The 13,798-nt window shown below is 40.8% G+C and overlaps 1 protein-coding gene across 1 annotated transcript in view; it reads right to left on the reverse strand.

Annotated features, from left to right (window-relative positions):
• The window catches only part of stab1 (stabilin 1), a 126,129-nt gene extending 114,057 nt beyond the window's left edge, over nt 1-12,072 (reverse strand). The window contains exons 1-2 of the mRNA XM_088337594.1: nt 11,865-12,072; nt 2,797-3,040 (exon numbers count right to left, since the gene is read on the reverse strand). Coding sequence (XP_088193720.1) covers nt 2,797-3,040; nt 11,865-11,915 — 295 coding nt within the window. The 5' untranslated portion in view covers nt 11,916-12,072. The remainder of the gene's footprint in view (nt 1-2,796; nt 3,041-11,864) is intronic.
• Between the last annotated feature and the right edge of the window lie 1,726 nt (nt 12,073-13,798).

Raw genomic sequence — 13,798 nt, forward strand, 5'->3', positions numbered from 1 at the left:
ATTTAATTTGTATTTTAGCTTTTTCTTTGTTGATTTATAAATATCTTAATTTATGTTCCCTGTGTTTATCAGTATTAACGTTTAGGTACAAATTTATTTTTATTTTCAATGGATTAAACAACTGAAAGAATCTGTAGAACCAGTTGGGAGCCCTGAGAGATGCCTGTTTTTTAGTTAGCCAAGCCAAAAAAGCGGGACGGAACGAGACGGAATTCCCAACTCTACTTTTTCTCTTCTGTAACTGATTTCAATATACAAAAAGCTTACCAAATTTACATTACGTACTTGCATATTCACTTGCTATTTTGAGTTTCTTTAAACCCTAAAATGCCGGCAAGACGCTCTGGACCAACAAAAGCACCAGCAGGGGGGATTAAAAATCAGCGGAAGATGCTATCTATTGCAGATAAAATTAAACTACTGGACATGCTAAGGGGAAAGTTATGCAGTTCTAGGTCAAACAAAATGAATGAGTCTCATATTTGATCTATAAAGAGCCATCCACTATGACCAGAGGAATTAAATTGAATGGGATAGAATGAAAAATGATTCTAAGAAAAATGCAAGGTACACTCGAAAATAGCAAAACAGTGACTCAGGTGTATTTCACTGAAGTCCGCTGTGCTTCACAATCATGGGCATATGCAACCCTTTTTTTGCATCGTTATTGAACAGATATGCTTTTTCTTCCTCCTTCATAGATCAATTGACCATTCCAGTTAGAATTAATTTATTAAACTCAATTTTTATTTTCTACTGTTGTTATTTTATTATTTTGTTTAATGTTTTTTTTTTGTTGCACTTAACGTGTAGGATAAATCTGTTTCTGGTAAGGGGCCGGTCACACAGTCGTTTGCGGCTGAATCACGGCTAAAATTTTGCGTTTTTTTTGCCCGTGGTTGCCCGCGATGGAAAATGTGCAAAATTGGCCAACCCGCTGTTCATCGTTGGTATGCCCACAAAACAGACGCCGGCGACTGTTCCGCTTCCTCATCGCGTCATTTCTGCGTCATTTTCTCGTGTGGACCACGGGTATAAAAGCTCCCGAGCCGGTGTTGTGCCCAAATCCGACTCCTACGCAACACCCCCACACCCCCACCCCCTCGCGTGAACGCGCATTCTGCTGCGATCGCTTTTGTAGGAAGCGTGCGTTGACGTTGGTGACTTTTTCATCCGCGTTACCAAACGCATTTTGTAGAATACGATCGCACTTTATTGTCTAAATAAACGCGTTATATAGACTAGGATCTCCCAATTGTTATAATTAGCTCGCTTTACTGTTTTTATTTAGAATACGATCGCTTTTGTTGGAAGCGCAGCAGAATGCGCATTCACGCGAGGGGGGGAGGATTTTATATACGGTGTGCATTACCGTTCAATTACGTTCACAACAAAAACAAACACGGAATGGTTTAAGTTGTATTACATTCCCAACAAATGCAAGACAAAGTGGTTTTGGTTATATGTTTGCCATTACATTCCCTAAAAGTGAGATAAAACGAGGTAAAAGTGGTTGTAATAACGTGGGGATGCAAATCTCGGCAGGGATGCATTTCTCGGATAACACCGGGCTGTAGAAATCATAACCGCTCAAGACACAGTCCCGTGAAGATCAAGATTTCAAGCTATGGCATCATTTTTATTTTATTATCTTGAAATGAAAGGTCAAGAAATAAAAATGGATTAAGACGAGGTGACTACGCTGACGGTTATCCATGTTCACCCCCTTGACGTCTCGAGCACGACTGACGTGTGCTCGGCAAATCGCACTGTATACCAGCTCAGTAGCCTAGATGGTAAGGCGCCCGCTTTGAGACTGGGAGGTCGGTGGTTCGCGCCCCGGCCGAGTCATTCCTAAGACTTAAAAAGTGGTCGGCGGCGCCCTCTGTTGGCTGCGGCTGCATCGGCTCGCTACAACGGGTCAGGTGCAATCGACATTTCGTTCTGTGTACATTGTTACACAGAATGACAATACAAGGAAATTATTATTATTATTATTATTATTATATACGCGGAGAAAGGCGTTTGACTGTCACACGCGTAACACGCTAATTTCACGTAATAACACCGCGATACAGGCGCAGAACATGCTATTACCATGCTCCACCCACGATTACCCGCTGAAATTTCCCGTCCTACCCATGTGTAACCACGCCCTGGCCGCGACCAAAGCACGTCGTTCCGCGTCATTTCCGCGTCATTACCTCGTGTTGACCACGTGTGCGGCACGCGGTTTAACACGTGCTCAAACTTTTGAGCAGCTCAAAACTTTTTCGCGCTGCCACCCGCGCGCAAATTTCCGACCGCGTGTTAAGCACTGCTGTATCTCGTCTGTATGGCGATCTCAAAGCGTCCAATAGCGTCCGCCTCACAGGCAGAAATTTCTGGCCGTGATTCAGCCGCAAATTGCTGTGTGACCAGCCCCTTAGATGCAATACATATTAAAAGGTTCTGTAACACATCAACCTGTCTGTTCTCTATTTAAATGACTCAAATACTGCCCGGAAAATTTTAACTTATTCGACATACAACTTCTTTTTAAAGTAAGAGATATAGTTATTTTCCCTAGTAACTAGTTAATTTTACTATCGAGTAATTCCTTTGGAAGAAGTAGTGAGTAACTAAAACGAATTACTTTTTTATAGTAATGTGCCCAACACTGCCAATCAGTAACAAAGAAGTAGCGCACAGCTTCAAAAAGGCTGGTGACCCTGTTTCAAGCAATTACTTTTTTTTTTGATGGAAAAAAAAGAAAGAAAATACAAGACTACTCGTTGAGTATTTCAAGCGACTCACGGAGACAAAGTGTCCCCCAGTGTTGTGGACAGCAGACGGGCAGCATGAAGTTTTTGACGCAAAGTCGGTGGCATCCATCTAAGGAGACTTTGTTTCCTCCAATCTGGACCTCGTAGGTGCAGTTGCTGACCCCGCCGTTGGTGAAGCTGCGTGGGCAAAGGCTGCTGGTCACGGCCGCGCAGGACGTGCACTTGGTGTGGATGTCTAGTCTCCGAGGTATATCGCAGCGACCCGGCGGTAATGTCTAAAACACAGATGGGCAACTATTTGGAGTCAGGGGTTAAAAAATGTGGCCATCGGGCCGATTCTTTAGATTTATCACACATATTTTCCTTTATGAATATATAAGCAGACCTTAATTCAATTTATTTGGTGCCCCAAGGGAAATTCATCTACACCAACTGTACCGGGAGAGTGGGTGGCGGGGGGATGGGGTCCGGGGCTTACTTCAGTGCCCTCCCATTTAACAAAATTGATGACGCTACTAAAAGTAAAAGTACATTAAAAGCATCGGGGAAAGGGGAGTTCACGTAGCTTGCAGCAGACAACGCAACGCAAACATTGCATGAATGAAGATGAGTAAATACAGGTATATACTGATGGCAGATGGAAAACAGCCATGTCATATACAGTACATGCAATGAATGTTATAATAAACTTAATTTTAAAGTGTTATTCTGTTATATATTCTACTTATCAATCCTTAATACTTTGTACCAATAGTTTATTTGCGATTAGTCGTCTTATTGTGTTTCAAATTGTGAAAAAGGCCACTTTATGGCTGGGCAGGCAACTTCAGAGTTGTCTGCCCTGGTGTCCGGTAACTTTCAGATACTGATAATATTACTATTGTAGTTCTATTTTTGTAGTATTTCTGTAGTATTTTTTCAGAATTAAAGCAAATTGATACTTTAGAACTCATCTTTTAAGGACTAAATGTGATATTTAGTTTTATAGTATTTTGTTGTATTTTTGCAGGCATATTTTGTAGTATTTCCATAGTATTATTTTGTATTTGTTGAATAATAGCGTTTTTTGGACTATTTTTCTTGTAATATTTCTGTAGTATATATTTTATGTTGACAATAGCTGTGTATTATTTGTTATTGCAACATCTGTTACAGCCTGGTCATCGTGGAAGGGGGATTACCTACTGAGCGGTCCCTAGTCAAGGTTTCTTGATTTTCCTCTTGTTGAGGTTTTTGTGTTTTTCCTTGCCCTCATGTAGGTTTGAGATCAGGGGATGGTGTAATAATAGCTTGTGGTTTGTAATAATCAGTGGTCTGTGGAGCCCTTTAAGACTCTTTGGGATTAAGGGCTATACAAATAAACATGACTTGACTAGTAATATTTTTGTTTAGTATTACTGTAGTAGTATTTTTGTCATATTTCTATAGTATTTTTCTCCTTTCAGAATGAAAGCAAATTAAACATCAGATCCCTGTTTTTAAGGACTAATTTTTTTATTAATTTTGTATAGTTTTCTAGGATTTCTGTTGTAGCATTTTTTTGTGAACACACAAAGGGGCAATGGGGACAAAGCTGGCACTGAAATGAAAGCATTTGTAGTGCTTTATTTACTGTTATATATATTGTTATTATATTTTGACCATTTAAGTTTGGCAGGCCGGATGAAAAAGCATGACATGCTGCCTTTGGGCCGCTGGACGTAGTTTGCCCACGCATGGTCTAGATCAGGGGTCGGCAACCTATGAAACGTGTGCCAGAAGTGGCAGGCAAGGGGTTAACCAGTGGCACGCGAGCGCACGGCAAAATAATAATGATTATATTTTGAAAATGCGCATTTTTACCTGAAATGTAGACATTTTCAGCTGTGCGCCATATTATGAAGAGGCTTTACGTTAGCGCCCCTTTTCCTCTACTCTGTTTGTGAGCGTGTTTCTGTGCGGCCCCGAGGAGAGGAGGAGTGATCCGTGTTTTAACCCAGCCAACGAAACACACGCGCGCGACAAATGAACATATCATGACGGCTCCTCGAGCGAAAACTCGTTCTTCCAGCCAGCGTGGACAGACGAAGGAGGCTTTGTGAAAAAATGACCGTGCTGTTTTGTGCACTATGCCTCGAGAGCGTTGTATCTCGCACAGCAGGTGTTAAATGTCATTACGAGACGAAACATGAACATGAAATCAAGGATGAGTCTGATATGGCGGAGACATTAAAACGTGCAGTGTCCAGGTACGGCAAACAAACACAGACCCTAAAGACCTTTGTCACTGCTAAAACCACCACCACTGAAGCAAGTTATCACACTGCTCACTGCATAGCAAAGCACGGAAAACCATTCACTGATGGTGAATATTTTAAAGAAGTGTGCGTGTATGCGTGTGTGCGTGCATGTGCCTTCTGCTTTGCTGCTGTTATTTCAAGTTTTGATATTTTCTGCAACAAGATAACATTGATGAATGGTATGGTAGCTGTCCATAGTGTCATGTCCTGCACGATTGTCATGGCACCCAGCTGGCCCCGCCCCTTGAAACCAGCTGACCTGCATTTTCTGAATACTCCTATGGGTACTTAAACGTGCCTTTTGGAACTGCCCTATGCCAGATCGTTGTTTACCCATGTTGAAAACTTGTTGATACCTGTTTATTCTTGTTTCGCTTGTTGGACTTTGTTGCACTCCGGTGTAACATTCTGAGAGATTCCTGCATGTTCTGTTTGATTCTGAGAAATGCCCGAATTGTAATTTTGCCTGCATTTGAGCCTGCTTTGTTTTGTTTTTGGTCCGTTTGTGTATTGGACAACTTTCCTATCTCAATTAAAGTGACAGATCATCTACGCAAATGAGTTCCTACTTCCTGCTTCCCGACCCGTTTCAAGACAGTCCCGTTCCGTTTCATGACAGAACGATCTGGCCAAACGATGAGAACTCAGCGAACGATCCCAACACAATTTGGGGAAAGCTGGAGGACGCCGTTTGGCGATCGCCCAGTGAGGTCGCCACCCTTCAGCTGCAGGTCGAGCAAACTCAATGGAGCAGACAACGCCAGATGGAGCAATTAGCTCAGCGGACTGAGTTCATGTCGCGTCAGCTGAATGAGCTCCTATCGGCAACGGCTTATCTCTTTTTAAACCCCGTCTTCCTGTCACCCATTGTCAGTCCGTCTGAGAACCTCAGCCCAAGCTAGGCAAGCCCTTTCGACCCTGACTCTATCCTGTCCTGATTCCTGTTTGATTCCGACCCCTTTTCTGAACTCGATTACGTTTCTGCTCCACCGTATCGGCCATCAAACCTGTTCTTCCCCGCTCTCAACACTGTCTGTCTCTGTCTGTCTGCCTGAGTCGTCCGTCTGCCTGTCCGTCTGCCTGCCTGAGTCGTCCGTCTGCCTGCCTGAGTCGTCCGTCTGCCTGCCTGAGTCGTCCGTCTGCCTGTCCGTCTGCCTGTCCGTCTGCCTGTCCGTCTGCCAAACACTGAATTTTTTTCGGGGGGACTTCTGGAGCCATCCCTTGAGGGGGGGTTTGGGGTGTTTCTGTCATGGTTGCCGTGGCTCCCAATTGGCCCCGTCCGTGTGTGTCACGGTTGCCATAGTGCCTAATCGGCCCCGACCGTGGGGCGCCAGCCGCTGCTCGTTGAGAGGTTAGATTTCTGTCTATATAAAGTTCAGCGCTCTCTTGCTTCGGTTGTCAGCACGTCAAACGAACTTTTACCCCACGTGGGTTCTGACTCGGTCCTGATTCCCTGTTGAAATCTTCAATCCAGTATTGTTCCCGTTTATTTTTGTCCTGTTTTATTTCGCGTTCCAGTTTTGTTTCCGTCTATTTTGGTCCTGTTTATTATTTTCTCCAGTTTTCGTTCCCGTCTAGTTTCTCCTGTTAGTTACTGATATCCTGATTTGGTGTCAATCCTGTCTATCCCTTCCTGTCCGGTATCGACTCCATCTGTTCGATATCAACTCGGGCTATTGGAATCAGTCTCGTTGGTTTCTGGCTTACTCTCCTTCCACGCCAGACCGGCTTCCTAATGTGCATGATTTCCCGTAAAATAAAAGGTTCTGGTTCTGAAAGGGATTTCATTCTCAGATTTACACTCCTTTTTTATTTTGTCTTCAGTTATTCTTTCATAAAACTGACTGATCAGGTGATGAGTGCGTTTTGGTCAATATGGGTCTCCGTAGTTAATATTTATCCTTGTGCTTTGTAGCATTTGTTTTCGATTGCACTACACCAAGAGTTTCTATTAACATGTAATAATTACAAGCTGGAAATAACATAGTAACACCATAGTATACCATTAATGGTTATTTTAGAAATGTTAAAAAGAAGCTCACATATTTCTCGGAATGGAGGGATCTCTTTGGAAATGTGAATTTAAGTTAATGTTTACTTGAGCCTATTTACTAGGGCTGCAACCAGTAAATCGGATTTTTTAAAAAATATATGTTTTTAATTCCCTCCTTTATTCAAATATTGAAGTTTTGAAGCGATAAAATATGTAACAATTAAAATATCCAGGTGTTTGTAAAATACTTTAACAATAGAAATACAGACAAATGTATGATTATACACCTGCAAATATGTAGGGTACATTTTTTTATAAAAACATAGATGAGGTGCTCTCTGCTTGTCCTCTCAACATCACATCGAAATTCAATGCAGTCTTATTTGCATTGAATTAATCAAATCATCCAACCATCTGCACCACTTATCCTCAGCAGGGTCGCGGGGGTGCTAGAGCTCATCACAGCTATCTTCGGGAAGTGGGCAGAGGACACCCTGAACTGGTTGCTAGCCAGTCGCAGGGCACATAGGGACAGACAATTCGCTCGCTCATTCACACCTAGGGTCAATTTGGACCGGCCAATTACCGTGACATGCATGTTTTTGGGATGTGGGAGGAAACTGTAGTGCCCGGAGGAAACCCACACAAGTATGGGGAGAACATGCAAACTCCACACAGGACGGTTTGAACCCCTGTGCTCAGATCTGTGCCGCGGACGCGCTAACCACTCACCCACCGTGCCGCCCTTTAATCAAATCAAATCAATTTAATTCGTCGAGCACTTTTAAAGCAATGAATGAATTGCCACTCAGAGTGCTGAGTGGCGCGTGAATCCCTTGACACAATGAATCGACGAAAAATTCGTTCCCAATGCTTTAAATAATTGATTTTATCAATTCATTGTTGCAGCCCTGCAATTTACATGGGTCACACAGCAAATTCGACTTAATTATGATGCAATTTTGATGTGTCCTTCATGCAAGTTATGTTTATTTGTATAGCCTTTAATCAAAAAAGTCTCAAAGGGCTATATGGTTCACTATTATAACTTGGACTGAGCTGTCATGGAAGAGCTCAAAAAACGCAGAATGAGTAAAATGAAGAAACTTTGCACATGAGTTACAATGAAAAAAATTCCCATTTGTCTGCTATCCCATCAAAGGACAGCAGAGCTGTACTTGAACATATAAAAACAGCATTGATGGAATCTATCACAGACATGTTATGTTTACAAAGGAAGTACTGTAGTTCAAAAACAAAGAATCCTTTAATGTTTAAAATAAAGCAAATTTTGACCTGAACAAAGATAGATAAGAAAATAAAGCTTTTTTGTGATGCATGGCTAGAATTTCTTTAACATGTCATTAATGGATGAAATTTGATTTTTAAAGAAATGAAATGATCTGCTTTTATATAGTGCTTTTCAAGTCAATGACTTCCCAAAGCGCTTTACAATGTGCTCCACATTTCCCAATAGCGGCCTTGCAGCCATGTAAGGCGCTAACCTGCTTATTGGGGGTGTTAGGGTTTCAGTGTCTTACCCAAGGACACTTCCACATGTAATACGAAGGAGCCGGGATTCGAACTGGGATTCGCTCTACCTCCTGAGCTACTGCCGCCCCGACTAATCTGGAATTATACGTACAAAATTGAACTGCATCATTTTTATTGATCCAGTTTTCTTTTAATACGTGAGCTACTTAGAAAGGGTAACACAGAAGCACCTAAGGGTTCATATTCAAAACGTGTTACGCTTTCATCATAAATGGTTAAATTTTGTTTGGGGGCACCATACTTTCTCCTGCTCAAATCAATTTGTTTCAGGGGTCAATAACAACAATTATTTTCTTGATTCATCTGATAAAAGTAAATAAAATATTAAAACGGTACATTTAAAAAAAAATTTTGGGGGGGGAAACAACCATTTCATTTCATATATAAATTTAGCTATAATTTTAAATATATATTTTTTTCTTTATTTAATTTGAGTTCTGCCACCTTTTGAGTCCGATCCAGACTCAAAACCCACCCTTTCAAACTGGTCAACTCATCGTAAACAAGCTCACTTGGACCCCCCGATTTACTGTACTTTGATTTAATTTCTTATCTATTGTCTGTTTTTATAGATATCTCTTTCTATTGTGGGTACAGTGACCTTGGCTCTCCTGGAAGGCTCTTCAAAATGATATGTTACATTGTTATTATTTGAACACACATAGTTACAAAAATATTCAAAATTAAAATATTTTTTTCAGACAAAGAGCCTTTGAGCCTTTACTATGTTACAAAGGCAAAGGACGTAATGTCATGGCCAAAAAGTTTATGGTTTTCAACAAAAATAGTGATTTTTGAAACAAAATAGTTTTTCTCAGTGATTTAAGAGCATCTATCAGTACACACGCCGTTGCCCATCAATCTCCAAAGAGCGAGATGACGCTTCAAATCAGGTCTCCCCTGCTACTGATAATATTGGAAACCAGTACTTTCATACTTCTTTTCATGTGGGGAGCAAACACCTACCCAAAAAATGTTCTGGAGAGGGATGGGCGCAGCCAGGCTGTACTTGCCCAAGACACAGAGTAACATAGTAATAACACAAATGGTTATTTTAGAAATTTTAATCAAAATACTAGTTTTTCGAACCAATTAGTAACTTCCTGAGGGTTCTCGTAAGGAACAACCTGGAACAGAAGTTACTGGTGTCCTTCCAAAAAGCGACAGTGGAAGTGTGTTCTGACATACGATATCACGGTGTGGTATGCCGGGAGCACAGCAGCAGACAGTAAAAACATATGAAGAGTAATCAACACAGCCCAGAAGATCATTGGATGCTCTCTGCCCAGTCTACACAAGATTGCCGGCTTGCGATACCGTAACAAAGCCGTCAACATTATATGATGTTGCAGTCCACAAATACTTAAAATACATTAACAAACCTATAACATGCATGCGCAAATCTTCATTTCTAAAAACCATCATAACAACAAAACGCTCCGGACCCACAAAAAGCAGCAAAAGGAAGATGAAGATACCTTCTATCACGAATCAAATTTAGACTTCTCGACCTGCTAAACTTGCTCTGAAGCCACATGCAGGTTTGTAGAGCTCCATAAACGCTGCCTGGTGCCATTTCAAAAATGTTTATTAATGGAAAAAATAAGTAGTCTTTGTAGGACCGAACTGGAAAGCAAATGCAGTTTCTAATAGCGTTCATTTAAGTAGAGTAAAGTGGATCATGTTCTTAATCCATACAGGTGTGCAATAAAACAGCTTTTTATTTAATTTACTTTGGGTAAAAAATACTTATTTCACCATAACTTTAGTTATTCTTTTACATACATAAATGATTTATTTCTTTAATTGGAATTATGCCACCTTGTCCATCTCCCAATCCAGACTCAAAAGCCACCATTTCAGACTTGCCTACCCATCAAAAACAGCTTCACATGATCCCCCCTTTCTACTGTACCTTGCATTTATTTTTGTATTTATTGTCTGTTTTTATTCTGTGAACAGTGACCATGCGTCGCCCGAAAGGCACTTCAAAAATGAATAATGAGAATGAAATAAAATGTGGCAGCATGGCGGTGCAGTTGTTAGCGTGTGCGACACAGTTATTACACTGTGTGGAGTTTGCATGTTCTCCCCGTGCTTGCGTGGGTTTCCTCCGGGCACTCCGATTTCCTCCCACATTCCCAAAACATGCATGTCAGGTTAATTGGCCGGTTCAAATTGACCCGAGGTGTGAATGAACGAGCGAATTGTCTGTCCCTGTGTGCCCTGCGACTGGCCCACTGCCCGAAAATAGCTGGGATGGGCTCCAGCACCCCCGCGAACCTACTGAGGATAAGCGGTTCAGATAATGGATGGAAATACAATGTATTAGTATTGTTTGAATATAGATACGAAAATATACAAAATAAAGAGTCAAAGGACAAAGAGCCAATGAGACTTTACTATGTTACAAAGGCAAAGGACTTAATGTCATGGGCACAAAGTTGTTTTTTAAAAACATCATATGTGTGCTAAAAGAGGCTTTGAAATAAAATGTATTATTATAACTGTTATTTGAATATTGACACACAATATAAATGAAAAGTCCTTTTACCGGACAAATTGCTTTTGAGCCTTTACTATGTCACAAATGAAAGGACGTAATGCCATGGCCATAAAGTTAGTTTTTTAACAAGTATATCAAATCAACAAGCCAGGGCCACCTTAACAAATGCCCTATAGATATATATATGTATATATATATATATATATATATATATATATATATATATATATATATATATCAGGTGCTAATTTTGGATTATTTTATTGTTGCGGCTAAATGTTATTGGCAATAACATGTCACTTATTGCACTACTTTTCATTGCACTATTATTATATCTAAGGCCAGTCTCTAAGTACTACCCCCTAAGTATTCTTTAGTTTTTAATACATGTTTTAGCCAGGAGTGCCATTTCTAATCAAGTTGCATGCACTGTTTCATCACATTTATATGAATGAAAATGAAGACAATTCTATCCTATTCTATTTTAATATAAAGTAGCTCTCAGTCCCTGCAATACACCATTCAGCAACATCTAGTTGTCAAATATTACACACTGTCGCTTAAAAAGAAACAAAACAAAATATATATACAGTATATGTGTTTTAACAACAGAGCATTATTTAAGGTTCTGTTACATTCCACTCCAAACAATTATGTTTCTCAAAATAGATCAAATAAAACTCTATTCAGACTTTTGAACAATTTAAACTATCCTTATGAGATTTTGGAAAACATTTCACTTCAAACTTTAAAAACACACAACTAACCTGTTGTAGTGAAGTTTGTAGTTGTAGTAGTAGCAGTAGTAGTAGTAACATTTTTGAAGGGAATTAAAAAAAAAAAAAAAAAAAAAAGGCCTCTTTCAGAGGCAGGAAAAAAATGCCAAATAAAATATTGCTATTCTAGGAGGCAAGGGTAGAAGTATAGCGGTTAAAGTGTCTAGGTGAGCATGAGCGGCGCCAGTGAGGCCGTCATGTCATGTCGACCGTGTCGTCCCTCCCTCTTTTTCTAATCAAGGAAGAGGCGGGAGAGAAAAATACTAACACTCACACACAAACCGGTGACACGTTTCCTCCTGCTACTGTATTCCGTCAACTGTAATTTGTTTATGTATTGTTTTCATATGATTTGATCAGTGTCGCTGAATTTAGAAAAAGACGCCTTTGGAAATCAGTGTCTTATGACTTATATGTTTTACATTTGTGGCATTTTTATCTAAATTTGTCTGGGAGATAAAAAAAAGAAACAGTCAAAGAGATATTTTCCCGGAGTAAAAGCATGTTTTCTATGAAGAGCATTTCTTTATTGCAGAAAGAAAATTAAAATAACAATGCACCCCACCTTGAAATACATGAATAATGTTACATTTTGGAGGTGATAAACCCATGTGCGGAAGAAGCAGGAACTAAGGCAGGGGTGCTCACAAGTACTGCTTTTTGTTCCTTGTTGCGGCAGCGAGGAGAAAGCTCCTCGGCTGCACCTGGTTCCTGTCTCCGTAGCGAAGAGCCCCTCGGTTGTCCCTTTGCTGCAGCCTCCGTACAAACAATTTCGTGATTTACCTTTTTTTGGGGAGCCATCTGGTGTCCGGGTCTGAGGGGGAGCTTATGTTCGGGTACACTCACGACAAAAGCGCAACAAATAATTTGAATATAAATACAAAAATATACGAAACCCATTGCCTGTTTTACCCGCTTCCGGGTTCGCTGATTAAAGGTCTTTTTGGGGCCCTTGGACCTTCAGTTCTAAATATTATAAGCATATCACTCTCCTCAGGTGCAGTTCCAGCAGCTTTTAAGTCCGCTGTTATTAAACCTACACTGAAACGACCCAACCTTGATCCAGAAAGCTAATGTAATTATAGACCTGTGTCAAACTTACAATTCTTTCTGTAGTACTTTTAAAAAGTTATAATAATAATAATTTCCTTGTATTGTCATTCTGTGTAACAATGTACACAGAACGAAATGTCGATTGCACCTAACCCGTTGTAGCGAGCCGATGCAGCCGCAGCCAACAGAGGGCGCCGCCGACCACTTTTTAAGTCTTAGGAATGACTCGGCCGGGGCGCGAACCACCGACCTCCCAGTCTCAAAGCGGGCGCCTTACCATCTAGGCTACTGAGCTGGTTCTGGCACAGCAGCTGAATGATTTTATATGTGAGAATAATCTTTTTGAATCAATGCAATCAGGATTCAGGGCTAACCACTCTACTGAGACGGCCCTGATCAAGGTAACCAATGATCTTTTACTGGCAATGGAATCCGCTTCATCACTCTTGCTGCTGCTGGACCTTAGTGCTGCCTTTGACACTGTGGACCATAATATCTTACTAGAACGGTTGGAAAAATGGATTGGTCTTCAGGAACCTCCCTCTTATGGTTCAGATCTTAGATAGGACGCGCAGTGTTAAATATGATAAAATGACATCTGAGCCCTTTAGTGTTACCTGTGGTCTTCTGCAGGGTTCAGTACATGGCCCTCTTCTTTTCAGCATCTGCTTCCATTGGGTGATATTTTTCGCAAGTATAACATCAGTTTCCATTGCTACGCAGATGACACTCAACTGTATCTTCCGATGGAGGAATCTGCCACACTAAACTGTGGAAATTTGGAGGCCTGCCTCACTGAGATAAAAGAATGGATGTCACTCAACTTCTTGCGCCATAACTCTGAAAAGACCGAAATGTTAGTTATTGGCCCA

Source organism: Urocampus carinirostris, chromosome 6 (assembly GCF_059441175.1).
Source record: "Urocampus carinirostris isolate Australia breed hairy pipefish chromosome 6, RoL_Ucar_1.0, whole genome shotgun sequence".
In the NCBI taxonomy this organism is placed as follows: domain Eukaryota; kingdom Metazoa; phylum Chordata; class Actinopteri; order Syngnathiformes; family Syngnathidae; genus Urocampus; species Urocampus carinirostris.